Consider the following 24,871-nt stretch of genomic DNA (forward strand, 5'->3'; position numbering starts at 1 on the left):
ATGGAGTACTTACTGTGTAACAAATAAATACAGGCTCAGCTTCACTAATCTGAAATGTCTGGGACCAGAAGTATCTTGGATATTTTTGGATTTTGGAATATTTGCATATACATAATGAGATATCTTGGGGATGGGACTCAAGTCTAAACAGGAGTTATTTATGTTTCATACAATATTTTTTTTAATAATCTTATACATACAGTAATCCCTCGCTATATCGCGCTTCGACTTTCGCGGCTTCACTCTATCGCGGATTTTATATGTAAGCATATTTAAATATATATCGCAGATTTTTTGCTGGTTCGCGGATTTCTGCGGATAATGGGTCTTTTAATTTCTGGTACACGCTTCCTCAGTTGGTTTGTCCAGTTGACTTCATACAAGAGACGCTATTGGCCGATGGCTGAGAAGCTACCCAACCACAGCGCGTATTATGTATTAAATAAAACTCCTCAAATATACTGTGAGCACGGGGGCTGTTCGCACCCCTAGAGGACACGGCCACTCCTCAAAAAACGCTGAAAGATTACCTTCACAGTGCTCCCTTCTTTGCTGGGCTTACATGTGGCTGCTTTGCAAGCGATATGCTTCCCGCATGGTGCTTCGCATACTTAAAAGATCAAACAGCACGTATTGATTTTTGATTGTTTGCTTTCCTCTCTCTCTCTCTCTGACGGAGGGGGTGTGAGCAGAGGGGCTGTTCGCATACTGGCCTAGAGGATACGGACACTCCTCTAAAAAATGCTGAAAAATGCTTGCTCCCTTCCTTGCAGCTACTTTGTCCGGTGGTGCTTCGCATACTTAAAAGCCAAACAGCCCTATTGATTTTTGACTATTTGCTTTTTTCTCTCTCTCTCTGACGCGCACTCCTTTGAAGAGGAAGATATGTTTGCATTCTTTTAATTGTGAGACGGAACTGTCATCTCTGTCTTGTCATGGAGCACAGTTTAAACTTTTGAAAAAGAGACAAATGTTTGTTTGCAGTGTTTGAATAACGTTCCTGTCTCTCTACAACCTCCTGTGTTTCTGTGCAAATCTGTGACCCAAGCATGACAATATAAAAATAACCATATAAACATATGGTTTCTACTTCGCGGATTTTCACCTTTTGCGGGTGGGTCTGGAACACAACCCCTGCGATTAGGGATTACTGTAATACAATGTTCACGCACAGTAGCATTAGCAGAATACATGTATAAGCTGATAAACAACAAACAATGGCAGGCTTTTAGTCTGAACCTAGGATGCTGTGTTTTGATTAAAAGGTTACTGCACACAGAAAATTAGCACAAAAACACAGTGAGTAATGCTCGTTGGCGTGGCCACAATGGTGGTTGATAACAAATTGGTGCCAACAAAGGACCAGGGCCTATTGTTTCTTCTAAGCTGTGTGGGTGTTATCACATTGAATTGTGCCACTCACTCCAGTTCTTGCACAGCAGTTTGGAAGTGCTGTGCAGCCGTTGTCGTGTCTTTCACCCTTTGGTAATGCACCTGTGGCTCTATCCTCTCTCATCGTTCGTGGTGTGGTGTGCCACTTGTTATTCAAAAGGGGCATCAAAGAAATCAGTCACAAATGGTAAGCACTGGTTTGTATATCATACACATCCTCTCTTTACTATTAAAATATATATATATATATATATATATATATATATATATATATATATATCTCAGAGGGAACATTGGTCAGAGCCCCACATAGGCCAGTGAGGCCATTTTCCAATTGTGGCTCAAAAAATTTTGGATTTTGGAATTTCGGATTAGGGATGCTCAACTTGTAAACTCGTGTCTCAGTGTATCTCCCATCTCAGTACTCTTTACAGTATCAAAAAGGCACAAGACAATCAATGTGAATTTCCCATCGGGATTAATAAAGTATCTATCTATCTATCTATCTATCTATCTATCTATCTATCTATCTATCTATCTATCTATCTATCTATCTATCTATCTATCTATCTATCTATCTATCTATCTATAAAGAAGGCATTTACATTTTGTAATTAACTGACAAATTCACTAACAATTATCTTACTTATACACAGGCTTCTCTCTTTTCACAGGAATGTTACAGAGATGTGATAAAAAAAAATCAAAATGCATATGGTGCTACACTTTAAAACACATGACACATAGCATTTTTACTTAATTGGATATTGGATACAAGAATTTAAGCTGTAATGGGTTACTGGGACAATTATTTCACCATTTCATAAATAGTGAAATTAGACTCAGGTTCAACATTCTATAAAAACAAACAAAAAAAATTTAAAGCAACAGTATTGTTGCTCTTTCGATGTTACAATAATTCTAATATTGAGTTAAGAAGGTAAAAAAATAATTTGATAATACTTCAGCTACTCATTTGAAGTGTTTGGTAAAATAATGCAGCACAAAAACTCCATTTCAAAACCAAACAAACAGAACTTTCAAGCCGTGTCCAATAAACTAGAAATAAAATTATGCAAACAGTCAATAGCTATTTACTACTAAAAGTAAGAACTACCAGGGACCATACAATGAGATGATTTCAACTATACCTGGGTCACAATACATTAATATTACAGTTATTTTTATGTGTTTCAGTGTATTTAGTACTGCTATGCATGTCTATAATATACCACAAATAATTCCCTTTTTCATTTAAGTAAAGTTAAAATGTTACCCTTACCGGCAAAAATACGAACTTATTACATCTGATTTGAGAAACCCTTGACTCAATCTATCTTACTTATTATTATTATTGGAAAAATTTAGTTACACTACATAAGACAATGATACATAATCTGAGGTTTGCACTGGGTAAATCCAAGCAAGATTATTCCTTATATTTCTATTTGAACAGTCAACCAATAATTGAATATTGAATTGAAATAATTGAAATTACAATGATTCAGATTTTAAATACTGTTTAAATATCTGCATATAAGCATTTAAATATTGAGGCTACATAAATGTAGATTGCCATGAAATTCTTAATCACTTATGAAACTTTAAAATATGCAAAATAATCCTGATGGAAGATCCAGTTTAATCAGGTAAAGGAAAAAAAAATCATGATGTTTTGCAATCAATTACTTTATTAGGGACATTCATTAGTTTTCTTTTCTTTTGCTTGAAGAACTTTGTTGCAGCTCAGGCAGAGATGATTTATTTTGCCAATAACGATGGAAGCAAAGTGTACTGAGGATCTTGTGAGGTGCACTTCCAGTTAAGTTATCTGCCTTCTAAACCTTCTCTTTGATTATGTCCGTTATTGTAATCCAAGTTTAGTATAAGCCCTCAAGTCAGCTGTAGTTGGGCTGACAACTCAACTACTTGATTTTAATAATAAAAAAAAGCTTGCAAATTACATGTTTAAATGAAAGCCCTTTCTTAATTACAACACTGACACTTCAACCCAATACTTAAATATGAACGTGGCATTTGGTATAAAAATCTCTGCAGCAGCACCAACTTTTGTGGTATTGTATCTACTGGAATAAGTGTACAAATAAAATGTTTTTAATTTCAACAGCTTGTACACCATAACCACTGCTGCACTGATTCTAATATATAAACTAGACACCACAATTTGGAATTTGATATGCATTTGTGATGCCTGGGTTGCCCGGATATGTAAACTATTTTGATTCAATAGAACTGCTTATAATTTTGATAATGTCCATTTCCCTAGGTCAAGCAAGTTCACAAACAACATTTCACTACAATTCAATGACTATATAATTTCTGCATGACAATGTGCAGATATCTGTAATGAAGAGTAAATATTCACATTAAAAAAATGTGTTGTTTCCAACCCAAAATATAAATTTCATACTTTGACAACTCAGTTTTCATACATATCATAATCATTTTCAATTCAAGCGGTCTAATAAAATATAGATTTAATGCAAATGCTTAATATTAAGAGCATATTGAATGAACTCTAAATTATATTGCATTATGATTAACAGTAAAAAAAAAACAAAAAAAAAAAAAACAAAGGTGTTGCATGGATTATCAGTGCTGCCTCACACTTCCAGGGATGCTAATTAAGTTTCCATCATAACTTCTGACTATGCAGATTTTGTATGCCTGTTAGGTTGAAATACAATCCTAAACTGCCTAGGTAAGCTTTGGGGAGAATTTTTCTTTCTCAAAATAAAATATCAATACAGGCATATCTACAGTGCATGTGTTTAGTTTACAAAAATGACTTTAGCTTATGAAAATGACTAACCAGACTTTATGAAATGTTCTTCGTTGTTAGACAACATGTATGATGGTATGACAGATTGTCACACACACACACATATGATGGTTATTGGTGCTAATTTATGATACCTCATTCAGCACCTGGGTTTCCACATATTTTCTAGGGGTACTCCAGTTTTCCTACATAATTCACAAAGAATTGTCAGGTTAACAGGGCAGTTCTAAATTGGTCCAGTGTGAGTGCAAGAGCAGATTTGTACATAAGTTGCTTACTGCAATGGACTTGCACTCCATTTGGAGTTGGTTACTGCCTTGGGACTGATGCGGTGGGAGTTGGCTCTGCCCCTCTCTTGACTATGAAATGAATTAAGTGGACTTGAGAATATAATGTTATACTGTATATTTGGTATACATACTGCACTTAGTTTAAGTAACACACACACACAACAGCATCACATGTGGTAAGGAATGAACCACCGTTCACATCAAGGTAGTCCAGTGGTCATTAACATTCCATTTTTATAAAACATGACAAAGACTGACAAAATATATACTAAGTAACAGACAGGCTACAGCCAGTCAACTAAAAGTTGAGAGCAATGTGGGTAAAGGAATAGAACCACAGAAGGAATTTGCTCATGGCACACTCAAGTTTCAATATGTCCACTGAATCCACACCTTCCAAGTAGAAAACTAGGGTAAAACTTTGATCTAATGAACTGCTTTCAATTCATGCTAAAGGCAGAAAAAGATTATACCAACAACCTCTTCATTTTTAGGATCCATCTTACCCAGTATTAGCAATGCTGTGCAATGGTGACACTGTGGAGCAGACGTCTGCAGATTCAAGCAGATTTATTTTTTTCTCCAGCCTAAGTGGAGTTTTTTGTTTTGTTTGTTTTTTTCTGTCATCCTGGCCATTCGACCATACCTTTTTCTTTGTTACGCACTGTATAATGTTACCATCTAATCTTGTTTATGTTTTATATTAAACTTCCTTTTATTTCACTTTGCAAAGCACTTTGAGCTACATTTTTGCATGCAAACATGCTATATAAAAAATGTTGCCACCATCTAATCTAATGATATGGGCAAGCTATATTATGATACTTTCTGCAACTTATGCAGTCTGACCTAGAAAAATTCAAGGCAAATAGAGGACAAGCTGGCTACTAGATGGGTGGATAATCAGTGTACAGTAAGAAGTACCATACAGGAGCACTAAGCACAAAAAGGAAGTATGTTAATATAATTAGCCATAGCAAACATGCCCAGCTTTCACCAAATAATGTGCTGGTGCGAGATAGACAGAGCAGGCACAAAAACTGATGTGTTATCAGCATAAGGTAAGGCAAACACAAAGTCCATCAAATGGTCTTGGTTTACCACATTAATAAAAGTAGATGTTTAGGGATGGTATTTTTAAAATGTTGATAACATTATTGATATCTGGTTAACAACATGAGGCACTGCTAATTAAGTCATAACTGAAATCATGCATACAACACTCTTACAAAAAATTCATAAGGTTGATTTGAAAAGCAGGCAGTTAAGATGCTAAAAAGCAAAAAAAATAAAATAAAATTCACCTCAACATATTTTATTAATCTAGTCCCAATCTAAAACATCTCTGCTATAAACAAGTACTTAAACTCTCAATGGTTATTCACACTGTGTAAGTTGATTAAAACAGGTTCAGAAAGGTGCTGTTGCCAGTGTCTTGACATAATTGTATAAATTCTGCTGGTAACTTAAAAAGCTGTAAAGTCCATTAACTCCAGAATACCAGTCTAGACTGCTTAAGCTCTATAAGACTATTGTATAGTCAGGATCATCTAATGCTGCCATTCTCAATATTTAAAAGTCCACTGTAATAATGTATATATTGTGCCTGAAGGGATACCAGTTATCTCTTCTTTTCTAAAGTGCTATTCCAACATTTTCTCCTTTAAAAAGCTTTCACCTGTACATCACTGTGATAATGCCATCCATACTTTACAGTGCTGTCCAGTGTCTTGAACTATTGATGTGCTTATTAAGTTCATTCAGTTCATTGAATATTTTATTCACACTCATTGTTTCCTGCACTATAACTTTCAATACATTTTAATTTAACTAATCACATTTCCTTTGAATTGTAGTTTCATTTTAGTGCTATTTCTGGCCTTCTAAAGAATTTTTAATTGGAAGTAGATAAGATAAAGATTAACTGACTGATTATTCATGCTATGTATATCAAGATTAAATTTCACACTTTGACAAGACAATGTGAAGGTGGGTCACTAAATAATAATGCTACAATTTCACAAGTTTGCAAAACAATACATGAACTCAGCATCTGAAGCTACAACTTAATTCATTTACTGTTATGTTTCACTCTATAGCTATAAGCATTCAACATGGTATCTATTACATTGATCAAGCTTCTTAAACATACAATGACAATGAACCTTGGTCACTGTATACTTCAAGTATGTCTTCCATGTCAACCTCAAACAGCAGATATTTAGTTTTACTATTTTACAGAATATGGAAATTAAAACTAAAATATTCAGAAATTGAGGGGTGACATGAAAGAAGCATCTAAAATTAAGAAAGGACTAGGAAATACTTTTAAATGCATTCTGTGTAGTTTAAAGCAGTACTTCAAATAACAGACACTCAACTCTGCAGCACTGTAGAAACATTGAGTAAATAGCAAATGGCAATCTATAGTTGCAAAAAAACCGTTTCTAAACCCTTAGGTATTGCATGGGTTGCTGTATTAATAGACAAACAAAACATGCTTTAACTTAACACAAAAAAAAAACTGCAGTATCCACTTTAAATTCCTGGACATTCTTAAAAGCAGGACTTAGTCTTCCCATGCCACCCATCGCCAGTTTAATGGTGCAAGTATAATAATTATGGTTACAATTTATTCAGTCACTATTACAAACAAGCTCAAAATGGCTTTCAAGTGCCACCTTGTGGTGAAAACTTTTAGAAATACATATGCCATATTATTTTTTTTTCCTGAAATAAATATGTCACCAAATGAGATTTCCAGTAACCAGACTCATGAAATGAATGCAAACCTTAAATTAAACATTGTTACAAAAATGCTTTAAATTTTTTTTATATCCAAAATACAGTCATTTATAATCTGCAACAATGACATATTATAATGTGTTAAAATGTATTTCTTCACTCACCTCAACTAACATATCTGCAACATGTCTGTCTTTTGCTCGCTGACAAAACACAATATTAAGTGCCTGAACAAACCACGATCCTTGTTTTGTGTTCCTAAGAGCAGCAGTTCCTGAAGCATATTAAAACATACAATAAGTATATGCAATCATGCACACACACACACACAATAATACAGACTGGCTTTAGTAAAAACTAATCACCCTTAAAAAATCTGTTGTTTTACTTACAATATCTGCAACAGGAAGAAAGATAAAAACATGCTCCAAATAATTCAAATGAAGTGTAAAGACAAACTGAAATTTGTTTCTGCTTCAATTCAGCGGCAGGAACAAAGAAATGAAAAATTTCAGTACCATTTCCTTTTCTGTGAAATACATGGGTGAAAATATTGTTTATTTGTTGGCAAACATTATTTTCTGCACAAAGCCAAACATATTATGGGTATAGCGAGGTGCCAGGAGATCTGACATGACAGTGGGTGCTATAGATTAGGACAGGGCCAAAAAAACATCTTGGTTAAATGAAAATAAATTATAGCACTACTACTGTGGAGGTTTACATAAATACTGCTCTGGAAGTAATTAGTCCATGGATTCAAGAACAAGGGTAATGAAGAAGAACTTATGATTTAAAAGAAGTTCCCTAGCATGACAAGTGGCAGCAGGTGGGACAGTTAAATTATGTTTGGTTATGCTTTCTATTATGGTGGACATGTTACCTGCAACTTGCCTGACCTTTCAAGGGAGAGCTGGGACTTAAGGCTGCTGGAATGTCTGCTGTCTGCACTGGGACTCTAATAGTACATTCAAGACTTAAGAAATTGTTGAGTGGTATTACATGAAAATGACCTCTGGCTAGAGTCTTAAAAGTTACCTCTAATAAGTGCTATAGAGATCATAGAGGTGGAAAAATAGGTGTGGAGCAACAGCTCAACTAGCAGGAATTAAAGACAATAAAGATTGTGGAAAGAGGGGCACGGGAAGTAGGACAGGATTAACTAGTGTAAATAATAAGGTGTAAAATGGTCCAACCACTACATTGAATTGTATCCTGATTATTACAAAATACTAAATCTAGACCGGCTTCTCTCTGTATAGGTGACTTAATATACTGTAATGAAAAGCAATCATCAATTACTTCCAAAACCTCTGTATTTTTGTGTGTTCCTTAAAGTGTTTTTTGATAGCTGCTCTAGAAAATGTTTGAGTAATTGTCTGTTAGACTATGATTCTTGTACATTTCCAATAAAGAATTTATCAACAAAAAATAATAAGTAAATAATAATCACACAGTCTGAGTGCAAGGCCACTAGTTCACATACATAGTTTAAAGGTAAGTTAGATCAATCATCTCTAAACTGTGTTAGCATAAGTAAATTAGCTTTGTTCAACGAGGACACTAGTGCTGAGGGAACAAGTTCCATATCACCATAAGCTTGTTGTGGAAAAGGCTTAATCAGAAACTAGATTAATAGAAATCTTACGAATGGCAAATATTCTTGCAACAGCTAAAGGTACCAAGAATTTAGGGGAGTTGTTATGATGCAAACAGCTATTTAGTTAAGCCATATGAAGCTGTACTTTTAAAATGTTGTAACTCGTATTAGGTTCATCCAGATGATGAAGAACAAAAATTCAAATGAACTACAGATAAGCAGGAGATTGATATACATGAGTTATTGTTACACTGTAAGCTATAAACTGCCACCTTGCTGCATTTAAATATGCAGGATGTACCACAAACAGTTCATTTGCACAATTTTGATAGATGGCTAAGAATTACTTTTTTTTTGGTTATACAAGATTTTTTTTTGTTTTTGGCATTTATTATACATAAGTTTCTTGCTCTGATAAACTAAGATCTTAGCTGGTATATTTTGTGGCTATGTTACAGATTCAGCCATTCAAAATTCGCAAGTCATGCTGCTATTGCACACTATACAGAAACGCAGACCTTCAGAACGTTTCAATAATGTGACTACACTACCTCATAAAACTAGCAATGAAAGCATGATCTGGCTTGTGGAGTATTTGAGCTTCTACAGAAAAACAGCAGTTTCAAATCTCAATCAAGGATAAGCGACAATCTTCTTCAAACTGTAGAATTAAATTTGTACCCTGTTTTGACTTTTATACTTTTAAAACTGTTACTGTACTGTAGTTTGTGAATGTAATGCATTTTCAAGTTTACTGCCACATAGTGAAAATGTAGAGCGAATTTTTGTAGTAAATAATAAACACACCAATAATAATATAGTTCTTTAAATTGTACTTTTCATAACACTCAAGGACACATTACCAAAAAAAAAAAAATTACGTAACCATAGATGCCAGCAATACTATAGATAAATACTCTACAAAAAATGTACAAAATTATATTCACATATCAACATTTCATGCAACAATACCTTTAACGCTGTGAGGCACAGTACAAAGGGTAAGAGTATATAAAGTTTAAAGTTACAGTATAAACTTTTTTAACCTTCTTTATAATGCTGTACCATAACTTATAAAAAGTTACTGTGTACACTTTTATGATTTTATAATTGTATGTAATGTACTATAGTAAGAACACAACTTGCTGTTATTGTAAAACATGCACTGATTTACTACAATCGGAAGTTGATAGTAATATTAATATAGAATCATGTCGTAATAGGAGATTGTTTTGGAACAGACGTTACTGTACTTTCTTCTTTTTTAAAAACTTGCATTATCTTTATAGTGGTAAATGTCAATAGACTAGTAAGGCTTTGAACTACCTGGTTACTTTAAAGCATTACTTTCTTTTTGTTTCTTATATAACTGCAAATTAGGTACACAGGAAGCATTAGGTGAATTGAAAGCACATTGGTTAGAACTTCTGTGTATGAATCCTGAGCGCAGTGGTTCTTTTTGTGGAATTTACATGTTCTTCGTGTGTTTTCCTTCCACTTCCACTGAGATATTACATTTTTTTTTTCCTAAGTTAAAGGGGTATCAACTCTAGCCTATAAATGCTTGTTTAAAAATGTTTCATTTCTACTTGCAACATTCAATGTGTTTTCAATGAATGTTGACCTGTATGATTAACACTGATAAAAGATAATTTTTGTTTTGTCAATGACAAGTCATAAATGATGTTCTAACCATAGCTCGTAAGGTCAGAGATTGGTCACATTAAGCAGTGCAATTCTCTGTTTCTGACAACTGGGTTGTGTTAAAGATGTGCATTGGTAGAAACAGCACAGGTGTCATGCTGATGTTGCCTTTTAGAAAAGGATAAAAGAAGAACAACAAAAATTCAAAGGCATGGCAGCACATTGGTTATTGCTGATACTTTGCTGACCAGGCCATGCGAGTTTGACTCCCCTTCCTGGTCGTAGTCTGTGTGGAGTTTGTGTGTATCCGCATTTTTTCTGAAACATTTAAACAAATGTGCATATTAGGCTATCTGGGCATTGTAAATTTTAAAGTGATGGGATAGCAGGTAAGAAAAAAATTATATTAAATTACCAATTGATTTTTTAATAGAATTTAAACAATTTCATTGATATTGTTGTAATAACCTATACAGAAAAACGGAAAATAGTACTGCTTGGGAAGCCACACAACTCTGAATTGGGTTAAGCAGTTTTAAGAATGTTATCAACATTATTTGTACTGTTATTTGTATAGACTGTCTTAAGACTGCTGTAGTTAAACCCCTACTAAAGAAAAATAATCTTGACTCCTCTGCTTTTGAAAATTTTAGACCTATTTCTAACCTGCCTTTCTGAAGTAAAATTCTAGAGAAGGCAGTCATTATGCAGCTAAATGACCACCTCAATAAACATGCTATCCTTGATAGGTTTCAGTCGGGTTTTAGAACAAATCACAGTACAGAAACTGCAGTTGTTAAAGTAGTAAATAACTTGCAGGTAAATGCAGACAGAGGCCATTTATCTGTTCTCATCCTCATAGATCTGAGTGCTGCATTTGATACCATTGATCACAATATTCTTAGTAATCACCTTAATCCCATTGGGATTAATAAAGTATCTATCTATCTATCTATCTATCTATCTATCTATCTATCTATCTATCTATCTATCTATCTATCTATCTATCTATCTATCTATCTATCTATCTATCTATCTATCTATCTATCTATCTATCTATCTATCTATCTATCTAATCAATGGGTGGGCCTCTCTGGCAGTGTCTTGAATTGGTTTGAATCCTACCTGGCAGGTAGAAAATTCTGTTAGTTGTGGTAATTATACTTCAAAGACACATGATATTTTATATGGTGTTCCACAAGGCTCTATCCTGGGTCTGCTGCTCTTTTCGATCTACATGCTTCCGTTAGGTCAGATTATCTCGGCCTGAAACACAGCTCTCTGACACACAGCTGTATTTATCAATAGCACCTGATGACCCCGACTCTGTTGTCTCACTAACACAATGTCTTACTTGTGTTTCTGAGTGGATGAGTAGTAATTTTCTCAAGCTAAATAAAGAGAAAACTGAAATTTTAGTGATTGTCAATAATGGATACAATGAGGTTATTACAAATAAACTTGATGCATTAGGATTAAAAGTCAAGACGGAGGTAAAGAATTTAGGGGTAACTGTTGACTGTGACCTGAATTTTAAATCGCATATTAATCAGATCACTGGGACAGCATTTTTTCACTTAAGAAATATAGCAAAAGTCAGACCTCTTATATCATTGAAAGATGCGGAGAAATTAGTTCACGCTTTTGTTTTCAGTCGACTAGATTACTGTAATGCACTCCTCCCAGGACTACCCAAAAAAGACATCAATCGATTGCAACTAGTGCAGAATGCAGCTGCTAGAATTTTAACTAGGAAAAGAAAATCCAAGCACATTTCTCCAGCTTTGATGTTACTACACTGGTTACCTGTGTCATTCAGAACTGACTTTAAAATACTGCTTATGGTTTACAAAGCCTTAAATAATCTCGCTCCATTTTACATATCAGAATGTCTGACATCTTACATTCCAAATCGTAACCTTAGATCTTCAAATGAGTGTCTGCTTAGAATTCCAACAGCTAAACTTAAAAGAAGTGGTGAGGCGGCCTTCTGCTGTTATGCACCTAAAATCTGGAATAGCCTGCCAATAGGAATTCGCCAGGCTGATACGGTGGAGCACTTTAAAAAAACTGCTAAAAACACATTACTTTAACATGGCTTTCTCATAACTTCATTTTAACTTAATCCTGATGCTCTGCATATTCAATTAATTATTATTACTATTCATGGTGGCTCCAAAATCCGTACTAACCCCTACTCTCTCTTCTGTTCTCTTTCCGGTTTTCTGTGGTGGCGACCTGTGCCACCACCACCTAATCAAAGCATCATGATGTCCCTACATTGATGGATTAAAGGCCAGAAGTCCATGTGACTATCATCATCAAGTCCTTCCATGAAAACCCTGAACACAATGAGGACTGATCATTTATGTTAGGTAGAATGCCTAGAAAGGGCTGGGCGGTCTCATGGCCTGGAACCCCTGCAGATTTTATTTTTTCTCCAGCCATCTGGAGTTTTTCTATGTTAATTAGTGTTCTCTTATTTTAATTCTTTGTCTTTTTTCTCTTTCTTCATCGTGTAAAGCACTTTGAGCTACATTATTTGTATGAAAATGTGCTATATAAATAAATGTTGTTGTTGATGAAAACATTATATGCACACTAAACTGGTTGATGAGAGAACTGAACACTTTCTGGGAAATGGCATTTTTTGATTCTCCTTTTACAATAATGTTCACTATAACACAAAAATGCGGATTTAATGATGGTACTTTGAGGAGTGAGGAATAGAAAGCAGAAGAGGCTTCACAGGCACAAGAGGTGGCTTTATATGCACTTTACCAATGGGCATTACAATATTTGGAACAGAAATGTGCTGAATGAAGAAATAGCGCTATCAACAGTTTTATGGTCTCTTTAAAATACAGATTACAGAGTAAAATAAAAAAGTTAGTTGCTTGAACATTTATTAAGTGATTTCGTCCTATTTATGAAAGATACCACCTATAATATACTATAGATCAGGGACCAGAATATGCGTCTTACAAGAACATCAGCATCTTCATGATTTACACCTGAAATTAAGATGTGCTTCAAATCTTAACTGTATCTATATTTTACTTCACTTATTACATTTACAGTTGTCATCAAAATGCATCGTGTTCGGAAAAAACACTGAATCAAGAGGACGTCCAAAGCATGCCCAGCACAGAGTGGGAGTTTGGTGGTTGCTTGTATTTATCAGAGGAGCACAGTGCACAGCAGCTGCTAACCTGTAGTTAGAATAGAAACTGCCTGAAAAGACTGTGCTGTGCAGGAAATCCACTAAGTAAATGTTAAAGATAATGAGGTGATAGCTGTCCTCAGTAAAGAATTGTCATTTCCATATTATATTTGACTAGCAAAATACCCGCGCTTCGCAGTGGAGAAGTAGTGTGTTAAAGAGGTTATGAAAAAGTAAAGGAAACATTTTAAAAATAACGTAACATGATTGTCAATGTAATTGTGTTGTCATTGTTATGAGTGTTGCTGTGTTTTATATATATAAAATACACACACACACATATAAACATATATATACATATACATATACACATATATATACATATCTACATATATATATATATATATATATATATATATACATATACACATCCACATATCAACATATATATATACACATATATACACACACACACGCTTTATGGGTGATGATTGTTTTACTCTTTTTATCTTTATTTTATTTTATTGTAGAATCAACTCCTATCTGCGCACAGCAGGGCAGCCGTGTGCGGATGCGTATGGTGTATTCACTCCATGTTATCGTGCATTGCGCTGTCAGTGGTATTTTGATAAAAGAATTTGAACAACATATAAAAAGCGTATAAATTATTAAACAGTAAAACATTAACATTTAAGAAGTAAAGTTACATTAAGTACTACTGCAGTGCCTTCGGGTATACCTCATTTTTTGTTTGCCCATTACATGCTTAAATGTATAAATTTTTTGGTGCACCTACCCGAGAACACGCGACATATAACAGAGCGTGGGAGAAGCATGGATTTTAAACACGCGTTGAGTTCATCTGCTGGTCTCCCTCGTGGAATAACTGGTAATGTTTGACTAAAATCTACAGCGAGTAAAACGACATTACCTCCTATTTTTTTTTTTACGATCTCTGAGATCTTGCTTTTTTCGGTTCAAGGCTTCATAAGCTCTTTTATGTTGTATGGTGTACTTATCCCAAACCATCATCTTTGAATGTTGCAAGACTTTCGCCTTGTATGTAGATCGGGGTAATTACATTCATTGCATTCCTAGTGTGAATCACAATCTGATTGTATGGGTGGTTACCTGGCACTGTAGGGTTGCCACCCGTCCTTTAAAATACGGAATCGTGCCGCGTTTGAGAATGAAATTGCGCGTCCCGTTTTGAATCAATACTGGACGGGATTTATCCCGTATTTTTTTTATAATTTTTTTTTTTAAAGCAGCGTCTCATGCAAATCATCCCACACGCATTTTATGAAGATGCCTCCTTTCCTAGTTTTGATTGGGTAATACTTGATGTCATCGTTAGTTTGATTGGTGTTTTTAACTGTCCAGTGAGGAGGGCGTGTCTTTTAACTCTTTTAGGGCTAATTTTTTTTTTGTTTCTTTTCTCCCAGGGCTGAATATTTTTCCAAAAACTAACATTTTTTAAAAAAGAACACAAAGCAATTGTTTAACATATCAAATCAACAAAAAATATTTACTTTTGACAAATGTTACTGTCTTGCATGTTGTATGAGCCTGAATTCTCTATGATTTCACATACATATCACATACATTTTACACAGCACAGTCTGATCTCGCTCAAAGCAGCCAATTTCAGTCATTGCCACATTGCACTCCTTACAATATGTGTTGTTTTGATGCCTATTTTTCAATTGTCTGTTGCTGCATTTTCTAACATATATTGTTAGTGTGTACTGTAGAGAGACAAGTCACCCATTTGCCATCGTGCCATGCCACTGCCACCAAGTTTTCTGCCTGCATGAAAACCGTAGTGTCACCTCTTTTCATCTTCTGAAACTTTATGAACTTTATGTATGGCATTATAGCCTGGCTCACCCCATGGGATTTGCTTCTGTTTATTACAGAAGTGAATAAAACTTTGCAGCAGCACGTACCTAAGCCACCAGGGGACAAAACACGTTTGGACCAATGCTCCCTGAAGTTATATCACCAGTTCTGTCCCATCTCTATTTGTAATGCCACAGCGCGCTTCATCTCGTCTTTCGTTGTGGGTTTCCACTTTGAAAAACGAGAATGCGATGCAAACGCAGCCCGCGATTCAAAAAAAAATCTCTGCCTACCTGTTTGTCTTGTCTGACAGTAGCTGAAAAGCAGCATCAGGAGACAGCAGCCTGAAGTACAGCAGCTGGTGATCTGTCGTGTCCAAAAGCAAGCCATGCCGTCTTGTAAATTCCGGTAGCCAGATCGGCTCTCAACGGTTCAATGTATGTGTATTTATCCCATGCGAACCTTGCCGTAGATGCATCGGCTGCGCGAAGGCACTCAACTGGCAGCAGATCCGCTCGCGCGGCATCGGCTGGTGTCTGATCAGCTGATGCCTGCTTCTAACTCTCTTGCTCGATCTCCTGATCACTGCCAATAAAGTCCGATTCTGAAAAATCAAGAGTCCGACTCCGCGGTAATGCACAAAACAAAGTCTGCCAAGTGTTTTCTTTTCTGCACTTGCTTCGCTGCCTTTTCACATGTCGGTGCCATCTTGCCTTTGTTTACATTTCGCAACTCACGCACACGCAAGGTTTATTTGCTGAGTCAACGAGTCTAGCATTCCTCCAAGCACAGAGGGAATGCCTGTGACGTGACAGTGAGATTTGTCGCCATTAACAGCTGATTGTCGCCCTTTATCCCTGGATGTCGACTTTTGTCGACATTCGCCTTCAACCCCTCCTGTCGACAAAAGTCGACATCCGCCCTAAAAGAGTTAAGTACAGTCTGCAAAGTGTTGGCACTGAGATGTGGCGTCAGCGCCATAGTTGAAGCCCCTAACGTTGCGGTCAGCAAGTCGGCTAACATCCGCCATGTGCCGTCTTTCAGTTGCGAGAAGCAGATCATAGAATGGTTGAAACTGTTGCCCCTAACGTTGCGCCACGGCGTGTAGTTCGTTTATACCTCGTGTCTTCTCATTAAACTTTTATCTCGCGAATATGTTATTGCAATCCGCAGCGGGAGCGTTTCTATAAACTTAATTTAAACTTACGTTTTACACCGTGCTTTGTTTCCCTTATGAACATGCTTGTATGCTTAACTCGCTCCGTTCTCAATTGTTTAATTAATTTTTTGCTCTTCGCTGTTTGCGGCTGTTCCTCCATTTCCCCCTACTTCGTTCTTTTATCTCGCGAATATGTTATTGCAATCCTTAACGGGAGCGTTTCAATAAACTGATTGAAAATAGTTTTGCATTTACCTTTTTAGTAAAAGGCGAGCTTTTAAGCCTGAGAAATCACCCCGTAAATGCACACGTTTAATTGGACATGTGTTAATATGTATGGTTACACAGTATTAAAAGACAGTGAACAACGTCAGTTACCTTTGTTCCCGCGTTTGATAAAAGGTGAGCTTTTAAGCCTGAGAAATCACCCCGTAAATGCACACGTTTAATTGCACATGTGTTAATATGTATGCTTACACAGTATTAAAAGACAGTCAAAAATTAACGTCATTTACCTTCGTTCCCGCGTGTGACTCAAGCTGTAAATGTCTTCCTTGTTTTTAGTTCACGTGATTACGTAGGAGGCGTGATGACACGATACGTGACTCCGCCTCCTCCATTACAGTGTATGGACAAAAAATATGTTCCAGTTATGACCATTACGCTTTGAATTTCGAAATGAAACCTGCCTAACTTTTGTAAGTAAGCTGTAAGGAATGAGCCTGCCAAATTTCAGCCTTCCACCTACATGGGAAGTTGGAGAATTAGTGATGAGTGAGTCAGTCAGTCAGTGAGTGAGTCAGTCAGTCAGTGAGGGCTTTGCCTTTTATTATTATAGATACTATGGAGTTTTTAAAAAGTATGCATTTTTGTACTAAGATAACACATGCATCTATTCAAGGAACAATAGAAAATGTAACTTCCATCCATCCATCCATTTTCCAACCCGCTGAATCCAAACACAGGGTCACGGGGGCCTGCAGGGTGCCAACCCACCGCAGGACGAAAATGTAACTTTTTAAAAGGTAAATAAACTTAGAATTTCCAAAAATTTCCAAAATAGCCACAGTAAGTGACTGAGTAGTTGCAAAATTCCACATTAGGTATATGCAAATGGTCATAGTGTCTGGTTACAATACAAATTAAAATTATATTGTTATTTTCTCTGAATATGCAACAAAAATTACAAACTTTTTCAGTCTCTAATGGAGTAGAAAAAGATGTTACTTGTAGAAGCAGAATACTTCTAACACTTTTTTTTTTACCTGAATGATGTGAAAGCCAAAAATATGGCACATGCAGGTATTGCTTGAAATATTTAGCATGGAATGTGTTTTGTACCTGATAAAGTAAAACATTTTCTTCCAGTGAAGCACTACCCTTCCTCCTTATTTTTGTCCATTGTTGGTTATTTAATGTGCCTTTTTTGCGGAGTATTTGACCAGCCCATAGACATTTGAGTATTGATTTTTTTTTTATTTGAATTTTTTTTAAATTTGCTACTCTAATGTTACATTTGAATACCAAAAACTACAACGCAGAGATATGTAAAGGCATTTTAAATGGATTTTTAAACATTTTTCTAAAAGAAATCTTTTATATCCTTGGAAAAAGCATGTAATCACAATCAAACATGTTCTTTAGATACGACAATGAAGAGTGACGGCAATTAACTAATGGTGCTTTTTGGGCTAGCAGCAGATCCAGAATTTCATCACACTCAACTCTGAATTGTATTTTTTTTATTTATGTTACACATGGATAGTGTTTAATTTGTACACCATCTGTTCTTCTGAAATTCTTAATTCAATAACTGCACAATAATGCTTAGAACTACCTTTTAAAAGCTTCCTTTTATTTTAAATATTACATGTATTTCCTAGTTGCTATACTAAATATTTCATGACCTGGTTACTGTTACGCATACCATGTACTTTGTGCAATTGCATTGGTATAATAACCAAATAAAGACGTACAGGGAAATACAAAAATAATGTGCAAGATTAAGGAATTAATCTACTGCAAACCTTTAAGAGAAGCATATCCACAAATCATGTCTGACTGTGTTGGAAGGCGAGGTTTCTGTGGCTTTGATATACCAGCATCTCTCTGTTCACAGCCTGGTGACTCTGCTCGCTCTGAACCATCCAATTGGTCTACTCCTACATCAGGCATTTCTACAAATATCAGACAATTACACATTATTTAAACCAATGTCATAACACCTGTGAAACAGAAGGAGTAGGAAAACAAATCCTTACCTCCTCTACAAGCTTGGATAAAGAACATTTTTGGTTTGTTCTGCAGGTTAGGACTGCTTGCATTGTCAAAAAAACTGAACACATCATCAAGCTTAAAAAAGGAAAGACAAAATGGAAAAATCCTTTCTTTAATACCTCCAGTATATTTGATTTTCATGTTTATTTGAAAGTGCAGGTGGCTTTATCAGTAGAATATCACTAAATAGGAACAGAAATTAATAAAAAAATGTACACTTGCCTTTAGCAATTCACCATCCACTCCATAAACTGCCCCCTCTATTCCATGTGAGAGAAGTGCAACAATACAAGCATCAGCAGATTGATGATCTTTATGTCTTGAGAACTGAACCAAAATGTTCTTCATATCCTGGAAATGAATAAGACCATATAATGAATAAACCATATCAGTTATAGGTGGGGAAAGGAAATAAGCAATAAGTAATTTAAACCTGTGAAGACTTATTGCAAATCAATGTGACTTGGAAGCTCAGTTCAGTGAACAAATGACACAGAGTTGATTCATCCTCTTTTCCACCAGGTCGTGGGTCCAGCTCAGTGACATTAGTGTCAAAATCAGTATTGCTTAGAATAAGAGCTTGACCTCTAGGCAGAGACTGCATCCGATATGCCTGAAGTGAGACAAAAGGAAGGGGAAAAATATATATATACTGTACTCTGAAGACAGCACAACATTTCTGGTAGTTTTACTGCCAAAATAAAATGCTGTAGCATTAAAATTATTAACTGATTAAAAATTACACTCTATATAAAAACTCAAATAAGGTGAGCAAAAGATATTCAAAAGGATGCAACAGTAAGAGCCACAGCAAAGACAAGTACCTGTCTGTGTAATTTTTGATAAAAACCATCAGTGCAAGGCTGAACAAAATGGGGTACTGGGCCATCTCCACTATCCAAACTGAACTCCATGGCCACTGTAACAGAAGTAACAAGTTAGTGGCACATTTTGAAGATGAAAGTTTGTTTAAATATTCAGTGTATGTCATTTTTTTCTTACCATCCTTACGTGCTCTCTTGGGTCGATGGCCATTTTCTTCTTGAACTGGCAATGGAAGATCTGATATCTATAACAGGCAGGTACATTATTAACTTTGTTTGGAGCTCATATATACAAATAACTTTTACATGGCAGTGGTGAAAGGTTGGAAATGATCAACAAAGTTCTAAAGCTTTACAAAACAGACTCTTGTTTAAGATATGTTACATTACCTCTAATGATTTGCAGAGTTCTTGTTTAAAAGTGAACACAAAGAAATGTACTGTAAGCACTTTCTCAATTCTAAAAATTAACTGAAGTTATGAAAAAAACTGCACACCTGTTTTTTAAACTTGGCTTGCATCTGGATCATATGTTCCAAGTGCTCTTGTTTAGTTTCCACCAGAGCTAAGCAGAATTCTTTGAATGCTGAAGGGCCACGTTTTGGCAAAAGGGATAGAAGTTCCACATTCTGGCTATAGGTAGTTCCATTTGACTAGAAGAGGAGAAGGAATGTGTATAGTTATTGCAAAATCATTAGAAACAGCAAATGTGATAATGTTACAATGTTTTATATACTAATTAAAGTCTAAAATAAATAATTAATATTATGGTATTGTAACTAACATTGAACATAGAAAATGAGTAATATTCAATCTAATTATTTAATAAAGCACTTCATTGTTGAAGTTTTAACAGTCGTAATGACATAGTTATTTTTCCCAAAACACTTGTGTTGCAAAAGTGAAACCAAGTTCAAAAACTTTCTTTAGAGAAAAAAAAAAATAAACACTGATTCTGCCAGGAAGGCTTCCAATTGGGTCTTCCAATTGTGATGGGGCAGCAGTTTAAATGAGAAACAGAAGTCTTAAAACGTCAAAGGTCCTCCATCATGAAATCAGAGAATGTTTCTACATATACATTCACTATTTATTACATTTGTGGATCTATAAAGAAGTCAATCTGTTCATCCACTTTGAATGTCACTTATTAAAATTTACGGTTAGAGTCAATCCCAGCAGCAGAAGGCATAATTCAGGAAGCAACTCTCACACAAAACCATTTAATAAAACTAATCTATTTTATGTCGACAATTAACCTAACGCACATCTCTTAAAGATGTAGGAGAAAAACCTGAAGAAAGACGCTTGTAGAAACAGATAAAACCTGCAAACATCAGTGACACACTGACAGAATCAAGATATGTATGTACCCATTGTCCTGGAGCTATCTCTTCCACATCCCAACTCAAAATTGCCTTGTAATGAGTAAATTTGCATGATTTAGCGCATGCCCCATAATGGATTGATGACTCGTCCAGGGCGGTACCTGGCTTGTACAGTACTTGATGCTGCTTGGATAGGCTTTAGCCAATATAAATCGGAACTAGATTAAATAGGTTTGATAAGTTTAATCACCCCTTGGGTGTGTTTGTTATGGATAGCTAGCTCCTTGAAAGTTACAAATTTGACTGGGGACTTAGAATATCTGGTGGTGCAAACTTTGGAAAAGTCAAAAAATACCCAATGAGAATGAATTCTTATTCTAGTACTACTGGAAAACATAGACAAGGTAAGAACAGAATCTCTTTGACAACAGGCTCCATAATTTGTTTTACTTATGGGCACAGATTTTAAGTTATCATCAAACATGCAGTTAAGGAGACATTTTAACATTAATTTTAAATGGGAAGAAGGTACCAGGGCTCAGAAAGACCAGAAGGACAGTTTTTATTAGAGAAGGTTTGACTATTGATATAGTTTAGCTGTGGCACAATTTCACAATTACCTGGCATGTTACTTGTTGACAGATGGTTTTAAAATATGCACTCTGAAATACTATATCTCTGTGCAGTTTGATATCCAATCTAATGCTACCATTACTATACACTACCATTTTACCTGATTTAGATTTTTTTACATATCTGACACAAGTTGGATTTGGTGTAAACACTCAAAAACCACCCGGTATCTGATTTTTTTAGAACAGACAGAAGTTACTTTTTGAATGTAGTACAGAATTCGGTTTCAATTTTGATCGTCCATATCCGATTTGAGTTAAACAGTCAGGTTGGATTTTTGCTCAAAGATGTGACTTAATTACAGCATTTTTGTGCAATATGAAACCCATTAAAAAGGAGAGATGACTGCATAGCAATTAAAATGTTATTTCTCTCATTCACCACTAGAATTCATCAAAGCAGTAAAAATATAGTCCCCCCCACTCGTGACTCCCCTTGTATATCAATGCCTTTACTCTGAATGGAAGTGGAGGAAATCATGGAGGAAATTCTGAGGCATTGACTCAACATAATTAGAAAATAATGTCTGCTCTTAAAATTTAGGAATGCAAAAAACATCAACAGGAAGGAAAAAAAAAACATGTAAGGATCCATGTTTATGCCTCAACTGTGTCATTATCTCACAGCAAATGTGCAGGCCAAATATGTGACATAAGATGAATGAACATAAGAACATAAGATGAATGAGTACATAAATATTCAGTTCACATCTAGACCAAGAAAACAGCACAGACATGAGATTGTATTTCTTACTCAATCTGATATGAGCATCAAGACCAAGTAATCCATATTACTAAACGAGAATGGTAAACCGGATATGGACGCAGGGACCTTCCCGTGGACGCAAAAGACATAGTGCGCAAGTGCCACACAAAGCCCCGGATATGGACACAGGCACCTGCCCGTGGACGCAAAAGACATAGTGCGCAAGTGCCACACAAAGTGAAACGGGAGAGACTACGCACGTGCACAGGCGCCACACAAAGCCCCATACAAAGCACCAGAGCAAAACGGGAGAGAATACGAACTGTCAGAGTAGGAAGCAAAGTAAAACATCATAAAGAGGTTAAAGAACAGGGACAAACAACTGGACAGCAGGTTACAGAACAAAGCCCCCCTTCCCAGAGTAAAACGAGAGAGACTATGAACCGTCTGACATGCCGCAAGCAGGATAAAGCGAGGTCAGAAATAAAACACAGAGTAGGAAACAAAGTAAAACTTTATAAAGGAATTAAAGAACGGGGACGAACACATGGAGAGCGGGTTACAGATGATGAAAACTAGAATGCAACAACTTCAAAAAAACCTAGGCACGAAACACATGCACACCGAGATACAGAATATAAAGGCAGAAACAACGACAGTTAAACGTCCACACCACACAGCGGAGGTGGACCCGGAAGGTGCAAGCGCAAACGAGAGAGACTACGAACCGTCTGACATACCGCAAGCAGGATAAAGCGAGGTCAGAAATAAAACACAGAGTAGGAAACAAAGTAAAACTTTATAAAGTGATTAAAGAACGGGGACGAACACATGGAGAGCGGGTTACAGATGATGAAAACTGGAATGCAACAACTTCAAAAAAACCTAGGCACAAAACACATGCACACCGAGATACAGAATATAAAGGCAGAAACAACGAAAGTTAAACGTCCACACCACACAGCGGAGGCGGACCCGGAAGGTGCAAGCGCCTACATCGTTTGTCGGAAGGCGCGATAAAGTACAAAAGGTAAAGGCGCCTGCACAGCATGGTAAAAACCGACATAATACGGAAGACGCAGGCGTCGCCGCCATATTGTGAGTGGCACTAATGTGTAGTGAAGGCGCAGGAGGAGACATAGTAAAACAAGAGGAGTCAACACCCCGCCCAAGAGTGAAACGGGACACACTACGGAGTCCACAAAGGTTCATACATCAAACCCGAGATGGTACGGACACGCGTCTGAAACCGCGGAAGCAAAACTGTCTCGGCTCCAAAACCAAACAGTTCAACAACTAACACAGCTTCGACACCGAGCCCGCGTGGACAGATCTAATGAACGTGGACACCTACAACGCGCGTCTCAAACTGCGTAGGCAAAGCAGGCACGGATTCAACACGACACAGCTCGAGTGACCGAGATACAAACACACGCCTGCCTGGATATAATTAATGAACGCAGGCGCCTACAACGTGCGTCTGAAATACCGCAGACCAGGCAGGCACTGCTCCAAAAAGAAAGAGCTTGACTAAACGAGATACGAAGTGAAACGGGAAACACTACAGAGTCCGCAGTGCTCCACAATGCACCGCATAATAGTTCTGAAACAGCTTCGTAGTAACACTGGGGAGACCCAGAGTGACACGGGCGAACGCTCCGTATTAAACATACGTCATCCTCACACATCCAAACTATACAGCATAGGTGAATCACATTACAGTGATGCATTATCCGTATTACTAACCGAGAATGCTAAACCGGATGATGGAATGATGGACGCAGGCACATCCGGCAATGGGCTGTAGCTGCAAAAAGACGTACTGCGCAGGCGCAAAAAGAGTCCGCGAGAGTCGGCTGAGGAGCCGAGAAAGGCGGACAAAAGAGGGCGAGAGAGGCGGATGAGGGGCCGCGAGAGGCGGACAAGACCACAGAAAAAAGGAGGGAGCACAGGAAAAATGGAGAAATGAGGCGCAACGAGCACCGAAAAAAGGAAAAGGCACATAAAAAAGTAGTCAAACGCAGGCAAAGCACGAAACACATTGCACACAAAACTAGACCCCAAAAAAAAAAAAAAAAAAAAAAAAAAAAAAAAAGAGGCTCGCGCACAACAGCAAGGCACCCCCCCCTAGAGGCACCGGACGGGACACACACCAAGAGGGGGATTCAACAAGCCCATGGAACACAAAAAAAAGAACACAAAACCACCCCACAGACCCTACAAGCAAGGGACGGGACACACACAAAGAGGGGGATTCAACAAGACACAGGAACACAAAAAGAAAGAAGACGCTCGCGCGACAACAATCCTCAACCCTACCCACACACACACACACACACACACATCCATAAGAAGTGACACCCAAGGCCACATTTTCTAAAGTGAACATCAACACCTTCACACTAGACAGCATAGGTGTCAGCATTGGTGGATCTCCTTACAATAAAGCACTATTAACCGTTCAACTGC

At 36.7% G+C, this 24,871-nt stretch overlaps 1 protein-coding gene across 1 annotated transcript in view; it reads right to left on the reverse strand.

Annotated features, from left to right (window-relative positions):
- The window catches only part of casp2 (caspase 2, apoptosis-related cysteine peptidase), a 51,847-nt gene that overhangs the window by 2,289 nt on the left and 24,687 nt on the right, over positions 1–24,871 (reverse strand). Inside the window, exons 3-10 of the mRNA XM_028809971.2 lie at positions 20,237–20,392; positions 19,918–19,984; positions 19,740–19,834; positions 19,349–19,528; positions 19,138–19,266; positions 18,900–18,990; positions 18,666–18,815; positions 7,395–7,504 (exon numbers count right to left, since the gene is read on the reverse strand). Coding sequence (XP_028665804.2) covers positions 7,395–7,504; positions 18,666–18,815; positions 18,900–18,990; positions 19,138–19,266; positions 19,349–19,528; positions 19,740–19,834; positions 19,918–19,984; positions 20,237–20,392 — 978 coding nt within the window. The remainder of the gene's footprint in view (positions 1–7,394; positions 7,505–18,665; positions 18,816–18,899; positions 18,991–19,137; positions 19,267–19,348; positions 19,529–19,739; positions 19,835–19,917; positions 19,985–20,236; positions 20,393–24,871) is intronic.

Source organism: Erpetoichthys calabaricus, chromosome 9 (genome assembly GCF_900747795.2).
Source record: "Erpetoichthys calabaricus chromosome 9, fErpCal1.3, whole genome shotgun sequence".
NCBI classification, from domain to species: Eukaryota; Metazoa; Chordata; class Cladistia; order Polypteriformes; family Polypteridae; genus Erpetoichthys; species Erpetoichthys calabaricus.